Genomic DNA, 26242 nt, shown 5'->3' on the forward strand with positions numbered 1-26242 from the left:
ATAAATCCTAAGTGCAATGGTGGCTTTCTGCAATCGCTTGCTGCCTGTGTTGGGGGATTTCTTTGTCCATCCGCTTATGTGTGGTTGCAAATGCGAGGCTGAATAGAATCTGCTTATGCCTGAGCACAGAGGGTAACCCTCCTTCCCCTCCCTGGCGCTGAAGTGGTCCTAGGTGCTTGTGTTCTGCCGGCCTCTGTCAGCAGTTGCAATCCAGCTACTGCTGAGAGTTCTCCTATCCTTGGCTGACAGTTTTTATGAGAGGACAGGGGTAGGCGGAGAGCCCTATTTTGTCATGCAGACAAGTTTGTGTTTAGAGCCACAGGGAAGAGATGGACATTAGCTGGGAAGCCTGAAGAGAAACCAAGAAAATAAACTTACTCTAAAACTGTTGATTGACAAACTGCTGCTGTTGCATCCCACAGCCAGTCTTTTACAGGCTCCTACTTGAGTTCCTGTCTTGTTTGGTTTTGGGTGTCTGATTGTTTTTCATATCAGAAGAGTCTTGGCATGGCTTGTCACAAGTATGCATGTAAGTCATTGTCTTAGAATTGGAGGTGTTTTTGTCTGTGGTTGTAATATCTGCTTACTTGCTTGAGGTTCTTCTGTGAGTGAACTTATTTGAGGTGACTGTGGAAAGTTTTGTCCTGCACTCATAGTTGCAGTAGGAAGGTGTCTGGATGCCACCTCCATTCTTCTGGGATGCATCACCACATGGAGTGTTTTTTTTGCCTTCTTTACTCCCACATCATACACATTTTGTTAAGATTGTCTAAAATACACACATTTTGCGAAAGAAATGTGGGGTGCAGATGGAAAAAATCTTACTGAAAGGTGCTTAATTGGACACTCAGTGTCCCTTGAGGGCTTGCACCCAAGGTATGATCTTGTGTATTATTTTTCCATTCCAATCTGTCATGTTACTGCTAGCATTTGTCTCTCAGGTACATACTTCCAGGGTGGTCCTGGATGGGACTTGGTACACAAAAACTTAGCTGCTTCTTCTGTGTCACTAGCCAGTTATACATCAGTAGGGATAACAAGGTCCTGGAGGATTAGTTGAATATGGAATTTATATCAAACCCACTGATCTCTTTAAAACTAGATTATCCCGATCTTGCACCAGCATGTGGTGGTATGGATTTTTTCTTTCCCCAAGGTGTTATCTTGCCCTCAGTTCCCACTGCCACTGGAAACTTGCTTTGCAGTGGCTCTAGGAAAGGCACTGAATTTCTACTCTATTCCTTCCTATAAATAGGAGGTTCTTGGTATTCTCCCACCTTTTTCTTCAACTGATGTACATTAAGAGGTGCTTTCCATCTTCAGGACCAGCTAAGGTCCTAAGGGACTTTATCTATTGCAATACAAATAGTACACATCTGAATCTTGTAATCTCTGTGAAGCCACTTGTCCTGCTAGCAATCTGGCAAGTGATGGGCCACCCTACTCTAATTCTCAGTAGTGTTCTACTTTCAAACCTTGCTAAGCATTTTACTCACATGAGGCTACACGTGAAAGCCTGGTTTTCTTTTCTTCCCATGTTTTTCCAGATGATGCGATATTGCTTGCTGGAGTGTGGAGGAGAGGGTTAGGATATGACTGTGGAAAGTTTTGTCCTGTGCTCATAGCTGGAGTAGGAAGGGGGCTGGATGCCACCTCCATTCTTCTGGGATGCATCACCACAGCCCTTCTGGGCACCTTGTGCCCCCTTGGCTCTGACACCTTTCAGTGCAGAGAGGAAGTCATAGAGAGCCAGTGCTTGTGTGGTTTGCTGGCCAGGGTCCCACAGGTGTCAGGGCTGGAGTCTGCAGGCTCTAAGGTAAGGTTAGATCTCTAGAGAGAAAGATATTTTTGTACGCAGAAACCCACAACTTAGGTACTACTCACAGGGTGAAGTGTCATGAGGATAGGATTGTTCCCTGCCCCCTCTGGTCCAGTTGGACCCTAATGAATTGTTTGTAGTGTGATACCTCGGAACCATGATGATGGTTCCTCATGAACTGAGATGCCTACAAGAGGGAGTCACACAGAGCAGCGCCTAATGCTATAAGATTTTGATCTGCATCTCAGCATTCAAACTGTTAAAAATGAAGGAGACCTTGAAAGCTCATTCTAGACTTGTCCTTGGTCTCAGACAAAGTTAAAACCAAACTAATTTCAGAGAAGGGTTGTATTAGGAAAACAAAGGATGTTAAAGCTCATCTAATTTTCTACCCTACTCTTGAAGGGTTATTCCCACTCTGCAAAGTGGTTCCATTAGTGTAGGGTATTGGGGTCACATTGAGGTGACCTGCAAGTTGTCTTGATTTGCTGCAGATTCATTACTGTTGAGATTTTTTGAAGATTGATACCTTGCTGAAATCTGTAGATCTGTATGAGGTGTTCAGTTACTGAAGCAGCAGTGCAAACCTTTAGTGGAGGCATGAGAGTTCCTGTTATCTGAAGCTTATCTCTCATCTTACCCAGGCTAGGGTAATGCAACTTTCACGGCTAGCATCTGTCCTAGAAGGATTGTGTGGGAGCTAGAAGGCCTTAGTTAGCTTAAGCCCTGGAAATCTTTCAGCCGTCTTCATTCCAGGAATCTGCTTCAGTTTTCCTCATGGCAGTGAAGTTGTGCCCTGGTGTTAGTTGTTTCCTGTCTGTACTTTAAACATGAACCCCTTAATAGACTCCAAGCAAGTTTGAATAACAGCTATTTAGCAGAATCCTAGTAAGCCTTCAGCCAGTGGCTCTTCTGAGGGTGAACTGCCCATGCCCGCAGCAGTAGGAAGTTCACAAACATGTCCTTAGCGTGGCCGGTGCTGTGGGAGGAGGAAGAAACGCTCCACTGAAAACCTACTAACACTTCCAGCAGGGAAGCTGCATCCACACGGGCAGTGCTTTGCTTATCAGCAAGGCTGTCCTGGCGAGTACTAGAGGTGTGGTGGCTACTCTGTCTGAAGACAGTAAAGGTACTGTAGGCGTGGAAGGAGTCTCTGCATAAAGTGCAGTCAGAGGCGTTTACTACATTGAGATAAGCATGGGGCTGTCCCGTCAGCTAATTAAAAAAGCATGAGTTGTCAGGCTGGAAATCTAAGATACCATCTTTGGATTAGGGGGAGGCTCAACTGCAAGGCAACACTAATTACTGATTTAAAACAACCACAGTGATTGCGCAATATTCCCGGGCACTAAAGAAACATTATTGCCTACTTATGGAGACAGGTGAACAAAAGGGAGAGCCCATCTGTCAGTTACTGGGTGGGTATCTCCTGCAAACTGCCTTTGGCTCTAGAAGAAGGTTGCTTTCTTCTTCAAGTAAGACACTTGATGTTTTACTTACCACCTCATTCTCTCGGAGGGTTTGAAGAACTAAGAATACTCCGAGGTTACAGACTGTCAATACAGCTGCTTTGTCCACTGCTACTTGGATATGGAGGGAAGAGTAGGTTTGAGTGCTTAGTGAGTGTCATACTTTGTAAAGGCCTGATACCAAATCCCCTCTGGCCAGGGGTTAGCTGTACCGGTTGAAACAAAAATAGAGAACAAGTGGACAAAGGGTTGAGAAATCCACCCTTTGTGCAGAGCTGCAGTTTGATGCTGCCTTGCTGATGAGATCTCCATCTAATATTTGCAGGACATGATTTCTAGGTGCTGTTCTAATTGCTCTGAACTTCTTGCCCAAGGGGGCTCGACTACCAAACCCAACAGGTAAGTATTTACACTGCCCACCTTCCATTAGTGGGGAACTACTGCCGGTTTGATGCCTGGTAGCTTTTATACTTGCAAATTTGCTGCATTTGGCTAGGGTGGAGATTTTGTTGTGGAAAGTCAAGGTTCAAGGAAATGTCTGTCTAATGTACCTTGAACTAATTTTAAACTGCAGTTTGCATGCAGTTAGGTCCTGGGACCTGTGAAGAAGGAGGCTTGTTGGTACAACTGTGTTGCTGTGTTATTTCTACAACTGGTGGGCTACAGCTAACCATGTACTTTAAAAAAAAAAAAAAAAAAGACACCGAAGAAGTGTTGTCATTTTTGCAGGTTGTTTACAAGTTAAGCTTACTGTCTGGGAGTAGGTACAGAGGTACCCTCAGGAAGGTGACTAGAAAGGCCTGGTTATTTGAGTGGCACTGGCTCTTCCCTACAGTGATCATAAAGTGGCAGCAATATTTTGTCTCTCTGCAAGCTTATGTCTTGAGTTAGCTGTGTTAGAACAGTTGACTGGGAAGGTTGTGGACTGTGCTGGTTAGTTGGCAAATGAAGATGGTGGTGAAACATGACAAAGATAACTCGGCCTGTAGACTAGAGCAGAAGAGAGTGGGGCACAATTTTTAAAGTTGAATAGCTATGTTGGAAGAGCTCCCAAGAATAGACAAGCCCTCAGGAGAGTAGTATTGCATTCTTACATGCTTCAGGTTTCCTTCCTCATTGCAAGAGGAAGAAGATTTAAAGTTTCCTGTAAAGTTATCCTAAGATAAATTCTTACTTGAGAATTGCAAATAATGGAGTTTCATTTAGTCTGAGGTCAGTGAAGCTTTCCTAATAGTTCACTGGCTTATGTACCCAGTTTAATGTTGCCACAGCATCTTAGGTAACAAGTATTTCCTTATTACTATTTGGATTGACTTATTCTACATGCTAAGCCAGTTGCTTTGTTGTGAATTGTACTGGCTTTTTTGGTGGTGCGGTGGTAGTATCTAGGCTGAGTAACTTTGGGCTGTTCAGTCTTTGTCAGCTTTCTCCTTTAAAGTAATCATTTTGAGTTCCAAGCTGGCATTAAACTTAAACCTCTCTAGCGGTTTTCTGTTGGATTGCTCTTGATGGAAAATGTAGGTGCTGCTGACAGAGGCTTTTACTTAGCACATAGTTTTGATGGCTTATTAGTGAAAGAGGAAACTTTATCTTTGCAGTGATAGAGTTGGGATGGTGAGAAGAATAGTTTTTTTTTCTTGGAGTATCTTGTCTACATGTTGACATTATGTCAGATGTAGCATAGCTTGTCTCCCCTAGTGCAAACTGCAAGCCTAGGAGGAGGATTGAAAAGCCTTCCTTTGGAGACTATATTTGCAACCCTTCTCAAAACTTGGAGGAGCTCCAGGCACAGGACCTGTGCCACTTGAGTTGTTAGTTTTGACTTCTGCATGACTGTGCTTCTGTGGGAAGAGGTGGTACTCAAAATCCTAGTCCTAAATTGTTTGTATCTTGTAACATTGGCTACCCAAAAACCATGGCATTTAAATTCTTTCAGGAACAGAAGTGGGCCACTGGGGCTGAGATTTGCTTTGTGTTTTCTGAAGCTTGTTATGTTGGGAGCATCTGCCCAGCTGATTTCAAACTTCATCCGATATAGCAACCATGTGCTTCATTGCCTGGGAGGTTCATTTTTTGTCAGCTTGGATCTTGGTTTTCTCAGGTGGTATTTTTTCCACTTCTGTGTGGAAGAGGGGGAGTCAACAAACTTCCTAACATGTGTGGAAAAGTTTTTTTTTTTGTTTGTTTGTTAAAAAAAGTGCAGCTTAAACACCTGTTGGCTAGTAGATAGAAGCCAGCTTGAGCCTTTCTTCTTGGCTTACTTACTGTTTTTTCCCAGGATTCAAAGGTATTTCTGGCTCTTCTCCCCTGTATGCGTTTGGTGGTGGTGCCATAATGCATAGTGGATCTTCTTTAGGCTACAATCCACAAACTTACAACATAAATCTGTTCTTCTGTAGTGCACCATCATTTTTATCCCATGCCTTCCTTCACATGTTTAAAAAATGAGGAACTTGAAAGGAAATTTGTTTATATTAGTTTTCTTAAAAGATTGTTTCTGTGCCTGTAGGCAGAGGCTTACAAACTCTTAAATGAAAACCACATAGAAGAGAGACTTGAAACTTTGAATGTTCCTTTCTCATGGCAGGATGGCCAGCTAATGGTTTCTTGGATGTGTTGAGACTTGTCTATGTGTGAAGTTAATAAAAAATGGCTATTCTGTGGTAACTAAGTCATTCACACCCTCCTGTAATCCGAATTTTCAAGTTTAAGCAAGTTCCACATTTCCATTTTAAAAGCAATTTAAAAAATTAATTTTAAAAGCACCATGTTCTATCCAGTTTAACAGAAGAGTCCCCCTTTGAACATGTGCATGGCTTCTGGAGTCCAGAAGCAAACCACACATCTAACTTGAAAGGTTTCAGCTAGAACGTGGTCGCTGCTAAATACCACTTTCCTGCCCCCTCTCTGGTAGCTCTCTGCTAGCAAGGTATCCAGTGAAATGCTGCCCTACTGTGTGAAAACCCTGCTTAGAGACTCCTGTGTGTAACACTGTCTCACATAACTGGAGTGCCTGCAGCAAGGAGCAAGACTGGGCCATGCTAGAGGGCAGGGCAGGGGCCAATATTCAAAGGTACAGACAGGGAGACTCGGAGGAAAACTTCTGCTGTGCTTTTATGATTGCTTGAAGCAGCCCTATTCTTTTGCCTGTGCTGCCATGGGTAGTCAGAGCGATGTTATAATACGCTTTGGGTTGACGACAGGAAAGCTCAGAGCACTGCTTTCGGAGTTGGTGCTGAACTGAAACAAGTGAGAAACTGTAGTTTCAATAAGAAAAGGCATGGCTTTCCTCTAGTTCGGAGCCAATATCTCTTAGAAAGTACAAAGGAGTTTCTTTAAGGGTATTGATTGAGATGGTGTTGACAATTTTAGAATTTGAAGTCAAATCAGTCTTGAAGTGACTTGAAGCAAAATGGTGAGAGTTTGGTATGTTCCTAGATGGTTCAGGTTGGGGTAGTGGTCACAAGCAGTAAGCTGTGGTGGCACTAACGTAAAGGTCTAGGTGCTGTGTGTGTAGTTGCAGCTAATGCTCTGGAGGGTGAGATTTTGCTAGTGAGGAAGGAGTTTAGTCTATGGACACACACAATCCCTTCTGGCTGATGGTGGTATTTACCAGGCAGGTGGCCGAGGTGAGTCCCTGGATGTACAGAACCAGTTTTGATCACTGTCAGCCGGCAGGGCTTTAAACTGGCTGCCTGGAGCAGAGGGACCTGCTCCCTGGTGACTCCTCCTGACTGATGATTAAGCAGTGCAGCCAGCGCGGGCAGCTGTGACATGTCTGGCAGCCCTTCTAGGGTTAGGGAAACTCAAGACCATAAGCCTCTGTGCTGCCGCTAGATGCTGTGTTTGGTATTGGTAAGATGTGGCAGTTTGTAAGTCTGGCCAAGGAGGACAGAAGTGAGATAATTAACTGAAATAGTCTGCTGTGTGAGGTGTGCTTTCATTTCCAGGCTAGGGTTCTTGTGTGCACCTTATCTGCTGCCAGATCCACTTTGTTTTATCAAGACTTTTGTGAAGGCCTTATTTGCTCAAACAGAAGGTATTTAGATTTGCTGCCCCAGTGCTTCTAATTAGTGAACTTGTGCCTCCAGCTTCCTTCCAGTTGTTTATTGAACCAGGTGTCTGCTCCACAGCCTCTTCCCTTGCTCTGAGCTTGACCTGGTTTCCTCATGCCGGCGGAAAAAGTAGGGCAGATTTCTAGCTTTAGATATTATTAGACAGAAAACAAAAAGACACTCTGGATTTTTATCATCCCCTCCCAAAATAGCTAACCTGTGACGAGGGAGTGCTTCAGGAAGCAGTATGGTGATACTGGGACCCCTGGCCTCTGTGTGGGAGGGTGGAGGACAGGCCCCGGGGTCTGTTACCTGGCTGCCTGGAAGGATTTGTTTGACTGCAGATGGAGGGACAAATGAAAAAAGCTGCATCTGAGTGCTTAATGAAGTCCTTGGACAGGAGAGGTTCTGGGGTTGGGGAACATAACCAAACCCCAGACGTAGCCACTCTTTTTAGACACAAGCCAAAAGCTTGCTTCTCAGGTGATCCTGTGCCTCTGAGTGGCAGCAAAGTGTGGCCCAGTCTTTCTGGTGAATTGCCTTGGTTCTCCGGACACCACAGGCACTGTTGGTTGAGTGGCGTTTACACTGTTGCTCTAGGCCAGTGCTGTTTCCTGGGCACGTGTAGTTGGGGTATAACAGGATTTAGCTTAGAAACAGCTTGAGCACCTAGGTTTCAAAAGTGGCTTGTTTTACATTCCTGGAGCCCAGTGTTAGTGCTGTACCTTGCTGGCCAGCTGATGGCATTGATTGCTGAAGGCCAACTGTCAAAACAGGATCCAGATCTCTTCCTGCTTTCATTTCTTAAGGCAGATGTGTTTCCCTGGTGACCTGCTTGAGGATTTTGTCTTGTACCTTTGTGGGTGGATGGTGACGGTGGTAGTTGCAATAATATTGATTACTAATCAGCTCTTACTTAAGCCCTAGATTTACTGTCACTAAAGCTTCTAGGGAACTGATGGGTAACTGCTGTTGTAAAGAATAACCAGAGGGTTTTTGTCCTGACCTACCTTGTCTGATTCCTTAAAATAGAACAATGCTGCACATATCCAGCTTATCACAGCTTCGCAGCTGTATATGAATAACCTATTTTGTGACATGCTTTCAATCTTTTTTTTTTTTCTCCAGTCTTAATTTAACCTATAATACTGTTCTTTTTCATTTCTTTCAGAATGGACTGCTGAATTGGGAATTATTGCAGACTCAACAGTACAGCACAGCTCGTTGCTTCATCTATTACTAGTTATTTAAATTGGACTTTTAATATCCTGCCAGCTGCTGTTCACACACACATGGTGCATTGTTGCCATTCTCAGAATTGCGTCTTTGAAACCCAGACCCTCAGTAACCTTCATCGAACAAAGAGGCGACCTCCTGCATACGTTTATAGAGGGATTTTTTGGACCTGCTGCCCTCTAGCTTTCTTGCTGGTGCTGTATTTCTAAGACGCTATGGAGCCCAGTATGGAGTACTGCTTAGCGCAGGTGCTGCAGAAGGATGTTGGAAAGAGACTTCAGGTTGGCCAGGAATTGATAGATTACTTCTCAGATAAACAGAAGTCAACTGATCTTGAACACGATCAGACTATGCTGGATAAAATGGTTGATGGACTGGCCACTTCTTGGGTGAATTCCAGCAATTATAAGGTAAGATTTGTCAGATGGAATATGATTACAGTCAGAAGTTTCAATGTCAAGTGCTACTTGATCTAAGTGAAAGTTGTATTGTAGACTTTCTAATATACTGTACTGTAAGCTGATAATTATGCTGGAATTGACCATTCTTGACCCATTGCTTCATAGTTGATGGCCGATACGATACTGAGGACAAAATGCAGTAAGAATTCAGTAAATGGGGTTTTAATAAATGGACTTACATTTGGTGTTCATACTTTGTGATATCCTGGTTTCTTTGTGTATATTGTTAGCTGGTGGCATGCTTTGATCATCCCAGTAGCTAGCGATGTTGATGGTTTCCTGCCATATTAAAACAAGTTTATAGAACTGCAAAAAGAATATATATATGCAGCAGTATTTTTCACTGTCGTTAAATCTTGCTAGGCTTTTTGTGCCCATTTTCTGTGGGCAACTTAAGTACAATTGATATACTTGGCTCAGGAAAGGTAGTGTCTGTTTAGGTATGTATGTTCTGTTGAATTTGACAGTGTTGCACTGAGTTGGTAGGACATGGAGCTCCACTGCCTTGTTATCCCTGTCGTGTTGCTTCATCTCCCTCCAGGTTGTAGTGAGGAAGTCCTACCACTCCTATGTACTGTGGAGCGGGGAGGGGTTCTCAGCTGTGGCTTGGAAAACTCCTGTCCTGGTCCTTTCATGAGACACTCTGACAAGTCTAATAGCATACTTAAGCTTTTGTATGAGATATAATAGGAGACCTTGTTACTTTCTGATAAGTCCAGACAAATCTGAGAGTTAGAGTTAGTTCCTAGAGACCTGAGCCTGAAGCTAATTAACCGAGAGTTTTACTGGAGTGTTTTCTTGCAGAAGTGAGGGAGAGACTAGCTGTGTAGGTTGCAAGTGCTCTGGAGCTGAACATCCTTAGAGCAGTGTACACTATTTTTAACAGAAATTTTGACTGAGATGTGGTTGTGAGATTGCAGTGTATTGGTCAATGTGTTCTGCACAACTGCATTTTTTTTCCTTTCATTTTTGTCAACAAGCAGCTGTGGTACAAGCTGTTTGGCGTGTAGGCACAAAAAAAAACCCCAAACCAACAAACCATGAAAGCCAATACAGACAATAGGGCATCCGTTCTGACCGAGCACATGAAGAAATCTTAATTTGCTGTCATTAACAAGTAGTGTACATATAATTTTCTGAGAGCATTGCATGTTCTTATTCCCCCTTTTATTGCTAACTTGCTTTCTCTTAGACTTCCATGATTCTCAATGGAAAGGTAACCCAAGTACAGTAAATGTGAAGTTGTTACAAAATGTGCTGTTTGCATGGATTTTATGAAGTGATGTGGATCGCAGAGCTATGCGGTACTCTGCACTTCCAGCATCATGCTCAGCTTGCAGAATTTCTTTAAGGATAATTTGTTCTCTCTCTCTCTCTCCCCCTTCCCAGTCTTTTGTCTGCTGAACTACAGACTTAAAATGTTCACCGTGTTATTATTTCTCCAGTAATAAACTGGTGGCACTTCTGTACTTCAGTGACTCCATTCCAGAGCTCATGCTGCTGAGCTGATTGTTCATTACTGTGCGTGTTCTATAGATAGCATTTGCTGTGTTTAATAAGTTTTAGTAAGCATAACAGAGGCATGCCTCGGATGTCTGGAGGATGTTTTCTCAGTGAATGAGTATAATAGAGGCTGTGAAACTTTGAGTGGGGCAAGCTGAAGATCTGGAGGTTAATGATGTAGTGAGGTCTGTTTCAGTAGCCAACCAAGGCTTAGTGCATCATCATGTGCCAGTCTTGTCCTTTTGTTTTAGTGCCTACGTCTGTGGTGTTGTCGCCTGCCTTCTTGACTGCTTGTGGTGTGGGGGTTCACAAGCTCAGCTCTCTGGTGTGAGGGAGAACAGGATAGCTGGTGTCATCTGATCCAGTTCATGGATTAGTGTAACAACCCTGGGAGTGAAAGGCCAAGCATCACTGCCCTAGAATAGCCATCTGGAGGGTTAAACTGCAGTTGTTTGGTCACGGTTGAAAAAGCTATTATATTTGCAGTCTGTTTCTCTGCTCACCTCGCTCCTTTCATTTGAAAAAGTATCAGCTTGAAATGAAGATTGAGATCATCTACGTGATCTGAAATTTTCTGACACTTCAGTGATAAAGTGTGTGCTCTCAGACTTAGACTGAGTTTGGATATCAGACCCATTATCTTGGGAGAGCATCCAGTTGATTCATGGCTCCTGCCTGTCTAGGACTCTCCTAACTAAACACTTACGCTTATGCGTTACCACTGGGGAAACATCAGCAAACCAAAGAGACGCGACATCTCTGAGGCACTCCAGTTCAGGTCAAAAGGAGTCTCAATTGATGGTGAAATGACTATGCCTTTACAGGGAAGGCTCAAGCTGTCTCCCTCGTGTGCATACAAGTTTGAACTTTCCAAGTCATGACCATCACTGAGGTTTTTAGGCTTTGGCGGTTTTTGTACATTGTTTCTATTTTAACCTGACAGTATTTTGTGAAGTCCTTGACCTCATCACTGGGTTGGAGACAATACAATGTTCTCTTGCAAGTGATGCAGCAAAAAAGCAATGGGGCGGGGGGGGGGAGGGGAAGGGAGATGCTTCTCTTTTCCTTGGTGCTGTCCAAATTTGTTAAAGCATCATGTGTGAAACAGATGTAATGCACTTCTGACAGCACTCAGAGCTCTGAAACTCTTCTAACAAATGTCCTTGTGACCTGGTCAATGATCCCAGCTTCATAACAGGCAGCTCTGCCTTAGGTACAGGAGGCACTTGGATAGTTCAGGATGCCAAGTCAAGGAACCATGGGGGTTGTTAGATGAAGCAAGGCACTGAGGTCCAGTGCAAGGTCATTAGTGTATCTGTGCTTGACCAGGAGTGTGCTTGAATTGCACCCAACAGGCACTGCCTGGCCTGTGTTTTCCCAGCAGTACTTATAGGTAGGTGGAAGACAGAAGAATGGTGCAGAGTGAAAAGACTAATTCTTCTTGAGAGTTTTTACTCTTCTCTGTAGCTCAGTTACTTAGAGCAGACAGCCTATGTTTTCATGGGCACTAGGAGTTGTGGGGTACATTAGCAAGGTTGGGCTGGGGAAGGTATTGCAGGATGCTGCAGACCAAAGAAGAATCCTGCCTCTGTTCGTTTCTTCACGTGCTTTATTTGCTCGGTCTGTGCTGTTTCAGGATGGTGGTTCTGCTTGACTCCATGTCTTCCCCTGCTAAGCGAAAAAGACGGAGCTGTTTTGCAGAGCCTTGAATCCCTGAACAGTAACGAAGGCCTGCACTGAGCTGTCTGTCTTGAGACGTGAAGCAAAACAACGCAGCAGTGTCAGGGGCTTCAGCATGTCCTCTCAGCTTCACAATTGTATAGCAAGGGGAGAGAGCTGAAATCATCCGTAATTCCTTGGTGAGCAATCTCACTTTGAGCTGCTTGTGGCAGTATTTTGTAATGCTGTTGTTAAGTGTGCAGACCTTCTGATTCATCTGTGGCCCATGAGCCTTGCTCAGTACCCCAACTATGATGTGTCATTGACGTTTCATTTCGAGGTGTAGTGGAAGGGAATATGTCCAGGATCTTAAAGTAGTTTTCTACCAGCCTGATATTCTTAGGGGAACTGAGGGTGTTTGGCAGTGATCTTCTCTTGCCTGCTTCTCCGTAACAGGAGAATATTGTACTGTCTCCTCCATCTAGCAATGGGGATGAGGTCTCTTGCACCTTCCTCTTCCTTGCGTTGTGTGATCTGTGCTGTTGGAACTGAAGTTTACACTGGAAGTAGCCCTTGGTTGGTATTGCTGGTTTGTTTTTGACTATCAACACCCAAGAATGAATTCAGCCTAGAGATTTGGTTGTGACAAAGTCTTTAAGCAGGTCAGGGTCCATCAAATTGAAGAGAGGTTCTACTCAATGTTTTCTAGTGTTGCAGAGTGGTAGTAGAGGCCAGTTTGAAGTGAAACTGTGTGGAGGTTTTGCAGTAAGGAACTGGGTGAAACTTTGTGGTTTCTTTTCCCCTGCACTTTGGCAGGTAGTGATATTTTTTTTTTTTTTTTTTTTTTTTTTTTTTTTTTTGGTGCTGCACTACTCTCACTGCACAGGCTATGCTTGCCTAGGAGAGCATCTTGCCCTTGCATGGGGTGGTCCCTTTGCCCCAGAGCAGCTTGATCTGTGTGAAGCTCTGTGCCCAGCAACTCGCAGGACTGGGCTTTGCCTATGAAAGGGGAGTTAGGAACCGAGATGGTTAACAGACCTGGGTGGATGAGGACACTTCCACTTGTGAAGCCTTCTGGCTGTGCTGGCAGACCCAGTCTGTCAGGGTGAGAGCTGTGCAGGGTTGTGTATGGAGGTTCATTTGTGTTTATGTGGGCAGGACTGCAGATTTGATTTTGATACTTATAGAGACCTCGTACTCTTTAAAAAAAAAAAAAAGTGTGGTGAGATGTTACAGAGAATTTTTTTATATGGTAAAATATTGCAGGGAAATTTTATTTCCCCTGATAAAACTCCTAACAGTGTTAGAGAAAGCAGCCTTCCATTTTGATCTGTGTCTGAATATCACGCATTACAAGAGCATGCTTCACTGAGCTGAAGAGAAATAAAACATACATAAATTAGCTGGCTTTCTTAAACTGTGTATTGAATAATTTTTTTTTCAGCTTCTGTAATTGAGGGGTAGAACAGATGGTGCAGGCTTAGTTTAAAGTGGCATCCATTAGAGTTACTTAAGCTGATGAATGGTTGTTCACTATAAGCATACATTTTTTCTCTATACTATGTTTATTTTGGTTGAAATTTGGTGGAAGAAATCCCGATTTAAGAAATAATTATCATGCATGGTTATGGGTTGATATGATAATTTGGTAAGTGTGTTTGAGTATTTAATGCGCAGGGGAAAAAAAGACTTCATCTGGGGAAGAAAAAAGGGACTTGTAAAGGGTTTCCAAGCAGCTGCTGTTAGCTGGTGAATGCTGAGGATGCTGGGATGCTGAAGGATGCATGAGGATCAGTAATATATACATTCATTTAGCAGTTTCATTCCTGAAAACCTTTTTACCATGAAGGTGGAGTTGTTAATAAAAACTAATTAAATTAGTTTTGATGCCCGAAAGATAGGAGAAATGGACTATGGAGGAAGACTGATCTTGAGATCTGGACTTGTGAGTAGAGCCTATTCCTTGTGTATGCCAATATTGCAAAAGGTATCTTGGCAAAAATGGCCTCTGACTCCTCTCATGTGTGGAGACAAGCTATCTTAGGAAGGGCTAATGACTCATTGGTCTTGAACTGAATTTGCAGTGTGCCTGGTCCTTGATTTTTAGGCTGCTGTGCTGGCATGCTTCTAATAGGTGGCTTTTCCTGTCTTAAACTTACGAAAGAGCAGAGTTTTGGCTTCAGGATATCCAGTTTCCTGTAGGCATTGATGATGTTAATTCCCAGTCCAGCTGATCATTCATTTTTTTCTGTGTCTCTAGTAGCTGGGCCTGCCTTTCCAACAGTTACCGCTGCGTACGGTAATTTAATCAGATTATGGTACAGCTCTTATCTATTTGGTATCAGCAGGATGGAGAGTGCCATAGAGGATGCCGTGCAGAATAGGGGATCTGTAGCAGCTGGGTAAGATCAAATTTAATACTGGCTTCAGTTCTCTTTATTCAGGACAGGAAAAAATGGACTGCTATAGCAAGTCAGCATTTAGAGTTTTACTGTGGCTTTTTCGTAACACTTAAAAGGTAATAATAAGTGGTTGTAGCAGGAAGGGTTGTCTGCTTCCAGCTGGTGTGGGAAGAACTGGAATGGAGTAGTAGTACTTAGTGTTTTATATACAATGTGGATGTGCTGCTGGTTGCATAAAACAAACAAAAAGTTTGTGAGCCTGAGTGTACCAGACAACAGTATCTTTCAGTTGTTTACCAAAGTATTACAAAATCCAATACAAATAGTGAGAGCCTACAGGATGCCAAGGGATTGTGAAGAGCGGAGCCTCAATGTTGAAATAAATAGGACAGAAGTTTGTTTCCATAGTGGCACAGACAAGGTCTGTGTAACTTGGTATCCCATCTCTTGGTGGCTGGTAGTGGATGGTGAGAGATGAGAAGAAAAATGGGATGCAAAGTAAATGTATCCCTTGCATACCCTTCTGGTTTGTAGAGATTTGAGCCTCTGATTTCACTTTCTGACTAGATTAATATAACATTCCCATGGATTTTAGTGCTGAGACTGGCTCACAGCAAGAGTGTTGTTTATGGCTTATTTTTTTTTTTTTTAGAGCAGTTTTTCCCTTAAGTGCTTGGTAGTGTGGCTGCCTCAGCACTGGCAAGGCCAAACATGCTCTTGGCTGGGGCTGAGAGTGGTCAACACACAACAGACTGAACCATTGTCGTTACTAAATTGGGAGGATAAAGCTATTCCTTTAATGCTGGTGTAGTGTTTCAGTTGCAGCACTTCAGTGCTTGTCGCTAGGGTTTATTCAGAGGTCTAATGCAGTTCACTAGCTCTCCGGAAACCTTGGGTGTATTACTTGACTGCAGGCTGAGGGTCACAGCTGATGCATCGGTGGAAAAGACAGATTATTGGGGATTTATTTCCGTGGAGATAAGGGCGTACTAATGCTATTGTACAGCTTCTTGTTGGGCCCTTCTGTGGCATGTGTTGAACAGTTCTAGTTGCCCGTCTGCAAGGAAGGAATTCAAGCTGGAACAGGTGCAGGGAAGGGTAGTGTGGTGTTTAGGGGATTGGAGAGTCTGGCTGACCAGAGGAGATTAAAAGTTTCACTTGTTTAGTTTACAGTATGAAGGTTGAGAAGGAATAGGGCTGCTGTCTATAAATACATCAGAGGGGTGAACATCAGGGAGGGGAAAGAACTATTAGAGCTAAAGGGCAAGGTTAATGCAAGAACAAATGGGTATAAACTGGCTGTGAGTAAATTTAGGCTGGATGTGGGATGAAAAGTTGCCTGCAGCAAGAACATTGAGGGAATGGAAAACACTTGGAGAGGAATAGATGAAGACAAGACATCTGTTTCATTTCAGGATAGCTCTTGTGAAGATTTTGAATAGTTTTTATACAATATAGAATAACAGGATTATTGCATAGTGATAGGGAAAGTTCGTTTCAGTCCTTTGAATGGTAGAACAGGTACGATAGTGTGCCTGAAACTGCTCTAACACTGAATAAACAAATATTTTTTTAAAGTGTATTGGTTTTGGTCTTGAGAAATCCCAAAGTGACTTACAGTTCCTGCTGTGGCTGAGGATCATGTGCCTGTTATCTCTGGATTAGAATTAGCAGTCGCTCACATGCATGTGTGATCCAGCTCCCCTCGAGTTTAGTAGGTGGTGGGGTGAATTGGGGAGAATCCTTGCTTTCCCTGATGTGGTGGCTGCTGCCTGAGGATCATTGCCTGAACTGGAGGCTAGTTGCAGTGGTGGATTTACTGGCATCTTGATTTTTGGCAAGCTTGGTGATATGAGCAGAGACTCTAAACGGTTTAGTGGAGTTCTGTTGTCCTCTTGATGCTGAAGGAAATATTAACCAGCCCCTAGGGTCCCACACCAACACCAGCTTCACCTGCCTGTTAGTTTCTCAGCTAAAAGTACACACACTCTTCCATGTCTTTGTGGGAATATTCCTAGAAGTCGTCTTGAAAGCTTTTCTTGTCTTACCCTTTGAACTTGAGCATGAAAAGTCACCTAGTGACAATCCCACTGGCAGCAGGATCTAGTTGCCCCTGACTTTGCCTAGTTTTAATTAAGTTATTTTGTAAGCAAAGAAGTTTTATGAAGCCTCATTTCCTTTGGCATTTTCTGTGTAGATTTGCTGGTGTTTAATGCTGTGGTTTTCCTCATGCTGAAGTCTTTTGCTTAATGGGACCGCTTTTGCTTGGTTACTAAATTTGTAAGAGCATAATATCTTTGGGATCTGTATTTTTCTTTTCCACATTTGGTTAAAGATTGTTGAAATCAGTTAAAGAATCCAGAAATTATGGGGAGAGGGAAGAATATATAATTGATGAACGATATATCAATCTTTTACTTAAAAATCAGACTGACTAATACCTGATGGATAGTAATAAAGATACACGTATTTCTTTCATCCTGGCACATTTTTTTTTTTTCAACCTTCTAATGTGTCCTTAGCATTAAGTGCACCTATGTTAGTTTTTGGAGGAGACCAGCCCACTAGACTAAGTAGTCTGTTGGAGATATACTTTCTGATATGCGATTCTGGCTCTGGCAGCCCTCATTTGGCAGCAGTTGCATTTTGAGAATGAAAGGTAAGATTTTCCTGTATGGTAGGAGGATCAGCTTATAGGATCACAGGATATTTTGGGTTGCAAGGGTCCTCACGGGCTCATTTAGTTCCATCCACCATATTACTGTTACAGTCAAGGCCTTAAAACTCGTTTCTTGGTTTTCTAACAAAATTTACTAGCACATAAGTAGTAAGTGTCCTGGTGTTAGAATTGCCTGCATGAATCGACTCCCATCTAAGTGCTTTCGGGATGCCAGTGATGACAGCATAGCAGATTGGGTTTGTTTTAAAGATATGTGAGGTGACTCCAAGATGAGCCACCCAAGGTACCAGTGACAGTCTGGTTGGGGCGCAGCACTGTTGGATTTGTCCTGCTTCTTGGCTTGCTCAGAGCTCCAGGTTTTTGATGGCCGGGCTGTGCTATGGGTGAGTTTGTATAAAGCTGTCTCATGTATTTGTATCCCATGTGTCATCTCCTCTGTGGCCATATCATTAAATGCAGGAGGGAAGGTGTGGAACACACTGGAGACATGAAGTCTCCAATTTTCTCCAAGTGAATGTTAACCTCCCACGAATTGTTCATTACTTTCTTCCTAGATCAGATCTCTTTTTTTTTTTTCTTTAACTAGACAAAACCTGCTATGTTCCTCATTTGGTATTGCTTTTGTGCCAAATACAAAACTTTAAAACAAAGCAACATTTGAGTATTCAAGAATCGGAGCAGAGAGTCCCAGTTATCAGAGCGTGGAAAGCAAGATAATTTTTTTATAGTGTGACTGGGAGTTTAGCCAGAGGAAAGAATGTGTAGGATTGGGCCCTGAATTAAGTGTGAGAAAGAAAATTTTCATGCCTAGTAATGCTTTTTCATCTCCAAAAGTAGCTCTTTTTTGAGAGAAGTTTGTGGGAACAAAGAGAAATTAGGTAGTAGAGCTCCATCCTGCCATACCCTTCTTGTGGCTGGCTCTGCCCAGACGGGCACGATGCGCGCACAAGTGCGAAGGCTGGCAGGATCTCTTTGGGGACCTGGAAGCACTGCAGGGTTAACCGTGGTGTTACCACCTTGCCATGCTAAGAGTGTTCATGCCTGTCTGCTGCTGGTTGAGAGCCTGATAGCAAATGGAAGAGCCAGAGTTGCTTCTATTCAGTGTGTTTTGAAGTCACACTGTTTGAGTAATATCTGCATTTATTGTGAATTGTGTGTTAGAAACCAGCTCTTTCTGCTAATTGTCGTGATTCTGTGTGTGTCTGATAGAACTATATTCCATTAAAAGATAGTATTTTTGCCTTGTATTGTCATGACTCTCCATTTGACTAATATCAAGTGGCATAGTCATAATGGATCTAATTGGAAGTCTTGCTGCAAATGGAGGCATCACTGCTTATGCAGTGATGTGGAACAAATGTCTGCTTTTAACAGTTTAGGAGAACTTAATGTCTGACTATTGGGAGCTTAAATAAGGGAGATGCTATTTAAAGCTGAATATTATAGGCTTTTACTGATGTGTACCCAGTACCAAAGTTAGCCGATGGAGCCAGACCTGTTAAGAACCCAATTTCTGTAATTCCTTTATAAACGTAGATTTCACATTGAATAAGAAAGTGTACTTGATTTTTGGAGGGAATCCTGTTCTCTCACAGCTGATGGAGTCTGTCCTGTTGCACCAACTTCCTTATCCCAGTACTCCTCAATAAACAATGTAGCTGTGCATGTTCTTAAATCTGTTTAGAGTGCTGTGGACAGAATGAACCTTGGGCAGCTGCTGGTGTACAACCTTAGCTTTTCTAAATTAAGACCCTGGAGAAGATACTTATGTATCTTGTTTAACTCTGAGACATAGAGGAGCACTGCAGGGTTGCATCCTGAGGAGTGAAGGGTGCCACAGATGTGCTGCTGTTATGTACATGGATGAACTGTTTGACCTCCAAAAGGGATTTTTCTCACAAAGATTGGATGTTGTATGGAAAGCTGAAACTGCACATAGGCTTTAGGAGGTCCCTACTCTTACAGATTGGAATATTTGTTTTTCTTTTGTCTGTCTGGCTAAAGCTTTTCTTTCAGGCCTGCATAGGTGGCTTTCCTGGTAGTTTACTGTCCACCTCTTCTGTCCCTTTAGGTCTTTGGAAAGTTGTTACCTGTTTAATGTTGCTGGACTGTGAATAAGTTATGTGAATAAGTCTTCTTGTGGAAGACTCCTCCAGCTACAATCCTCATCAAGATCTGAGCTTTCTTGTTGCCTTTAAAGAGCTCTGCTTTTTTCTTCGTGTTGCTCAGGTCCCATTCTCTCCATGCAATTTCATTTGTTTTCTTCTGGATTTTCCTGTTCTAGTAAGCTAGCTTACAATTAATAACAAGTTTTTCCCAAGCAGGATGGCATGTGTGGAGAAAAGTGCAGTGGTTCTTGTTTGAAAACTTGCAGCTAGAGGGGGTGTGATGGGAACTGGCAGTACAGATGAATGGGAAGGCAGGAGCTGACATCTCGGGCCAAATGACAGTGCTTTGAAGGTAGAGAGATGAAAACTTCAATGTGCAGAACTGGTAGAGAGGGCTGGGGATGTGAAAAGCATCATCCTAGCCAAGTTACCAGGGTAACACAATTCCTTCTACAGCAGTAAATGGGGCAGAAGTGGAATATTTGGGAAAGCTGGAAGGGAAAGGATGTGTAACAGCAGGAAGGTGAGCTATTGAGAACCACCTGAGAACTTTTAGCTATTTAGGACAAATGGGAAAGGCTGGATTTTAGGCCTTCATGAAATACTGCAAGGTTAGAGACTTAATAAACTTGAAAAATATCCTTCAAGTTCCTAGGCAGGGAGAAGTTTTAATTGTTAGGTACTAACATGGTCTTTTCTGAGCTGTTTGCCCTTCACTGAGGTATCTGGGGCTGATGGGTGTCTTAAAGGCATCTTTCAAAGAGTTCTCTGGTGGCCATTTTCAGGAGGAAGTAGTTTGTGGGAATTGTAGCAGAAGACTCTGCTGGACAGACACTTCAGAACAAGAGCTGGTTACTTTCCTAGGTGGTAGCTCTGATACAAAACTAAGTCATGTGAACGGCAGTGTGAAGGTGGCTTGTTGACTTTTTTGTCTATGGAAAGCAGGTTTCTCATGACATAGTAGTGAAGTCATCTGGGTCATGTGTGTCTCATGGCTTCCCCAGTCCTTTCGGCTAACGTAAAGGAAGGAAATGAGATGAAGGGAAAGTTGATTTAGAGAAAAGAGCCAGGATGAATTGTTGGAATATGTACTAGATACTCTGTGCAGGTACTCCAGACTTCCACATGTTATGTCTTCTGTTTTTAACTAGAATCCACATTTATCATAATTGTTTTGCAGGAGTGTGTTTTAGGGTGATTCTGAGATGATTGGTCCAACATCAATATAATTCTGTTGGACCAGACATGAAGGGGTGGCCAGGGTGGTCCTGCTGTTTTCACGCTCCCAGCCAAAGGGGCTCATTTGGTGTAGGTGCAGCCCTCACACTCTGCTGAGCAAATCTGTGCTTTGAATGTATGAGACATTCCTTGAGAAAGCATGGGGAGCTGTCTAAGTGGCCATGTCTCAAATAACCAGTTGTGCAGATGGGGTAATGCTGGCAGTTGAGAAGGTCTAGATAAAGGCCTCTGGGGAATCTGAGCAGGTGTGCACGAGCTGGGAGCTTGGAGGAGAAGGGAGCTGCTGATCTGAGGAAAGATGGGGCTGCGGGGAAGGATGAGGGTGGGATAGACCCTGCTTTCCCTGTGGGGAGGTGTCCAGTGGTGACTGCCATGTTGTAGTCAACTGAGAGGAGCAGAGCAGGAAGATGGGTTCTGGTATGCCTCTTTTAATTGGGGTGAGGTAAGCACAGGCAAAGAGAAGATGCTGAGGGCAGGGCTTTGATGAGATGGTGTTCATCAGGGTGGGAGGTGAGCCAGAAAAAACTTCTGGGAGGCCAAGGAGATGACTTGAGCCTGTTTATCTTCCTTCTGTTTACTTCATTGCTATCAGCAGTTGTAGGTGACTGGCATCTTCAACCTGGGAGGGTGGAAATGAAATGTGTTACTGGGGGTTGCCTTCTGCGGATCAGAAATGTGCTTGTGATATGTGAGAGCAGCAGTTCTGATAAGGGAATGTGTGCCAGAAAATGGCTCTGCAGCCAAACTTGGCTGAGCGGCAACTAAAACAAAAATGCCCTAAAAGCTGCTTTCTCTTAATCAGGAAAGGTGTGGTAGGGTTGGGACAATGGGAAATCTGGTACTTAATTAACAGCCAGATCCTGCTGCCATTAAAGTCAGGCAAACTCAAATTGACCCCACCTGCTGCAATGTGCTGCTTAAAGCATGCCCATGTGCAGGCTCTCTGGGGATGGGATTTAATTGTGGATAAACATGACAGCTAATGTTGGAAAGATCTTTCTTTTTTTTTTTTTAGTTTTAACTCTTTAAATGCTTGTAATAACATCTATGCCTGTGTTACTTGTATGCATGTTAATAAGGACTAATTTACATTTGAATTTTGTTTCTTATGGATATTTTTTTTTTTCTCAGAGACATTCCTTTGAGGCTGACTTTTAATAGTAGGTGATCGAGGTGTAACTAATCTTGTTTACTCTTTTGTTGCAGAAGTCAGAGTATGTGATTGAGACTTACGCCTTTGCCACTCCTCCTATTTGAAGCTTTTGAGTCTGTATTTCTTCGTGATAGTTTTGGTGGTTTTAAAGTAAAAACACACTGGTTGTCTTAACATGCTATTTTTTTATAGTCAATTAAATGTGATTTTGTATCAAATTTTGGCTTCCATGCCAGTTACTGCGCAATTGCGTGAATGTGGCATGTTTGAAAGATGCTGTTTTGTATAAAGCTTTTACCAAATAGAAGATGGAAAAAGAAATTCTTGGGCTATTACTAGTTTTTGTTTCGCCACAGTAGTTGATACAAGAGCAACCCAAGCTCTCTGGTTGTTTGCAGTCTGGCTGGCGTGCACCAGTTTCCCACCTGTGATCTCTGGGCCATGTGGAACTCAGATTATTGTTTAGGGAGCTCTAAAGGATAACTTGAAGGAAGTGAGGCTGTTGCCTATGGGGTTACATTTGCTCTCTAGAGCAAATCCACATCCTTACTAGAAAGTATGTAGGTACCTATAAATTTTGGAAGCTTAAAAACTATTGCATGTGAATGTTGGGCTGGGAGGGTCCTTTTTTGGCAAATGAGATAAATGCTTATGTCTTTCTGCATTTTATGGTGGTGTATGCAATGATTGCAACAACAACAACAAAATGTTAGTCAGAACTCTTAGTTCTGATGTTCTTCCTTTATTTGATTTGATGGTCTTGAATCAGATTAATCCCTAACGCTGTTCCAGAAGTAATGCTTTATTCACAGAAAGTAATTGGTGCAGGAGGAACTGGTTGGGATTTCATGAACTGTATTATATAGGATATCAGATTAACTGGCCTAATGAGCCCCTTCTGCCTCTAAAAATCTGTTAATGGTGGAAATAATGTAGGGTAAAAAGATCATGGTCTTTGCTGGCTGTGTTCTTTAAAATAATGTAGCTTGATGATAGACAGGTAGTGCTGTTTTCAGTCAGTTTTTTACTCTCTTGTCCTTGCTGTTTCCTTTGCCCTTCCTAGATCAGTGGTGTGAGAAGGATGTTCCCTCTGCTTCCAGACAATGCTTGTTTTGACATCTTGTATTCTGCTCTTGGTTATTTTGGAGGAAATTTAGAATCTCATTTGACTGGAATAGAATCATTATAGGTATAAACGTCTGTGAGGAGAGCAGCTGACTAACCAACATTACAAGCTGAATTATGATTTGGAATTAAGGCACCAGTCATGAAGGGGTGTCCTTGTGCAGAACCTTATTTTCTTGGGACCATGCTGGGTGATCAGTCAGGGGTGTTGTGTCATCCTGTTTGCAAGGGTTGCTGCTCTGTAGCAGATAAAAGAGCTGAGAATGAGGTATTTGGAAGAGCCCATCAGTAGGTAGATGGTTGTCTGAGTACGAGTACCTGCAGTACGGTCCAGATTTTTGCAAGAACTTGAGGTGCATCCTGTTCCTCTGAATTGAGGGTTGAGGCTTGGCAGGGAGGGTGATAAGGATTCAACCGAGGTACGTCTGAGAGGGGCCCTTTGCCACACGATCATCTTCTTTCTCACTGACAGGTTCAGTGTTTGTGGATGACACACTTGAGCTGCATATGGATACTGTTTTCATCTTTGTGCCTGTCTCTTCTGAGTCTCTTCTGTTGAGTGCTCATTTTGGGAACAGTTGCATCCCTGTGAGATGGATCTTATTTTTTCCTTTTATCTGGCATGAAAAGATTAAAAGGAAACTTGAAAAGAAGCATACTGTCTTCATTTGACTTGCACAGCTAATTTTCTCCTTAAAGCAGTGAGCTCCAACTTTCTGCTGAAAGCAAGTTTGTGCACATGCACCAGGAGTCTGCAAGGGGAGAGTCAGGGGGAGATAAATGTTCTGGTCTGGGGGATCTGTGGATCTCCTATTTTTTAGATCTTTTGTTAGTAATGAGCAGTAAGTGATCTGTCTGCACTATGGAGAGTTGAGCCTCACGTGTTAGTCTTTATGTAACTTTCTAGGCCTGGTGGGTCTTGGACTGTGATGGCCCATGCCTTGGGTAGTGCCTTCTTTCAGTAGGGGCTGTATTTGTCTAGAATATTTGTATTGGCGCATTTAGTGGACTCCGTCAATGCAGATAATGCTATTTGATGCCCGAAGTCTAAAGCCTTTGCTAGAACTAATCTGTGTATACAACTTCCTGGAAGTCCTGCTTGTTAGGAGGAACCCACTGCTTCTCCCCTGATCTTGCAAGGTCTGTCTTAGAAATATTTAATGCATGTTTTTTTCTCTACATATACTGTAAATATTTGGTTTGGAGATTCACTGCTCTTCTGATTGGCATAGTTAATGATACATGTATCCTGGAAGTCTTTGATGCTAGATCAAAAGAAAATAAAATTATTTTGGAAGGATGAGATTAATATACATTTTTTAAATTCTGTAGTGCTTTTCATGCAAAAGGATCTGGAATTGTTTTTCAGACCAACAAAATGGCTAAGCCCATCATTGAAGCATGCTGCTTTTACCTGCTTGAACAATGCCACAAATGTGTTGCTTTCTGTCAAGGGAAATGGATTGCTGTAAATATTGATGCTGTGTTCTTTAGGCACCAGACATTAAGGCAGAGGTTGTATTTAGTTCCTAGTTCACAGATAAAGTAGCAAAGCAATCCTACAGGGAAAATTGGGCAATGGGCTAGTGAATTTTTATACTCTTTGGCCTCTGAACTAGTCACTGGGCTGCCAGTGAAGTGTAGAGCAGGTCTGGAAACTGCTCACAGCACATGGAGTGGAGCTTCCAAAAGAGGAGTGGGAAGGATGGCTTTCCTCACTGGCAGCTCTTACCTCCTGGCTGTGCTGTTGAGCCCTACTGAGCTGCATCCCTGTTTCAGTTGTGCTGGTCCTGATGACCATGGCAGGCAGGTGCTATGAGCCCATGGGAGCTAGATTCCCGCCTGATGTCCTTCCTCCCTTTAGAAGCAGGAGCTTGTTCTGATTCTTGCTGGTAGCTGGAACAGTCCTTTGCTCTCGGATACAACGTTCTCCAAATTGTGTTAGCAGAAGGTCTCTTCTTTAATTAAAAAAAAAAGGCAAAAAAACCCCCAAAACCTAAACAGCTGACCGCTAAGGCTAGGCAGGAGGTAAGACTATGCTTCTCTCCTGCTTCCTTTGACTTGACAAGTTTTGTTTCCCACTCAATACTTCTGGAGCTACAGAAATCAGACCTTACGAGACTTGGATAGAAAGCGGTGCAGCGTACTTGCAGTGTACCCTGCCTCCCTTCTGCCCTCTGAATGGAAAAGAAACTGCCCTGAAGATGGAAGAGTTTTTGGCAAAACAGTAGTAGAGAGGTTTTCTTTTGCTGCTTCATGTAGGGAAGTTCTTCCTTCTTTCTTCTCCCCCGTTTGCTTCATCAGCAGTTGCATTAGGTAGCTTGTCTCCAGGGGGACATTGCTGTTGCTCTGTCTGTACTCTGCCCACCACAGCTCTGGCAGCCCAAAGCTTTCTGTTACCAGGCTGGTTTGGAGCTTCCTTGGCCTGCTGTGATGTGACTGAACACAAAAGCCTGGTGTGCAGTATTGTCACCTCTGTTTGGAGGGAGAGGTACAGAACCAGTGTTTGGAAAATGCTTGTACCAGACATGGTGGGAGGGAGCCCTCCTCTGTCTGTGTGACTGAAGTAGGCTGGCAGGCAAGGTGACTCTGTAGTGGAAAGAAAATCCCTCGTTGTTTTTCACACTCTTCATGTTCTGCCTTATGTTTCTATGAAGCTGTAAGTCACTCCCAAAAGAATGGAGGCTACTGGGCCCCAAATGCCTGCTGAGGGTTCCTCACTGTGTGGAAGTGAGGCTGGGTGGTTTGCTTGCTATCCTGGCCCCGTTAGATATAAGAACATGATTAAACTATTGCAGGTGGGTTTTGTGTGTTTCTGAAGATTACAGTTACAAGTTAGAGACCATCTGTCTGGGTTGCTGAACTGTGAGCAGCTGAGTGGGAACTGGGTTTCTGCTGGTGGAAAGGTTTGCTGGGAGAGCAAGTGCCTTTGCAGGGGTTGGCTCCAGGGGAAAAGGTGTTTTCTCTCTTGCTTGTGTATGCAGGTGCTCTAGCTAATGCCACATGCAGATGCTTCTTGTTCCAGGTTAATGATGTACCCCCAGGTCTTGAGGACCGTGTTTAAAGAAGGGAGAAGTGTATTGGCAGGATTCAGTTGCTGGTACTGGTCTGTTAGCCCAGTTTCTAAATCCACCACAGTGAATTCGCTCGGGAGCTGCGGGAAGGGCTTAGTTGCTGCTGAGCTGGCGGCCTTAGCAGCATTTAATTGCAAGTATGCCTCAGTATTTGGGCTCTTGGGAAGTGCCTGGAGGGTAGAGCCTTGCCATTCCCTCCTTCCTGAACATGCTGCATAGACTAGTTTTGAAAGAAGAAAACTTCTTTTGCAGATCCCTG

At 43.3% G+C, this 26242-nt stretch overlaps 1 protein-coding gene across 1 annotated transcript in view; it reads left to right on the forward strand.

The window, feature by feature from the left end:
- The first annotated feature begins 8794 nt into the window (after positions 1 to 8794).
- The window catches only part of CLASP1 (cytoplasmic linker associated protein 1), a 169679-nt gene continuing 152231 nt past the window's right edge, over positions 8795 to 26242 (forward strand). Inside the window, exon 1 of the mRNA XM_009887324.1 lies at positions 8795 to 8989. Coding sequence (XP_009885626.1) covers positions 8795 to 8989 — 195 coding nt within the window. The remainder of the gene's footprint in view (positions 8990 to 26242) is intronic.

The sequence above is a fragment of the Charadrius vociferus genome, unplaced genomic scaffold (assembly GCF_000708025.1).
Source record: "Charadrius vociferus isolate BGI_N301 unplaced genomic scaffold, ASM70802v2 scaffold385, whole genome shotgun sequence".
NCBI classification, from domain to species: domain Eukaryota; kingdom Metazoa; phylum Chordata; class Aves; order Charadriiformes; family Charadriidae; genus Charadrius; species Charadrius vociferus.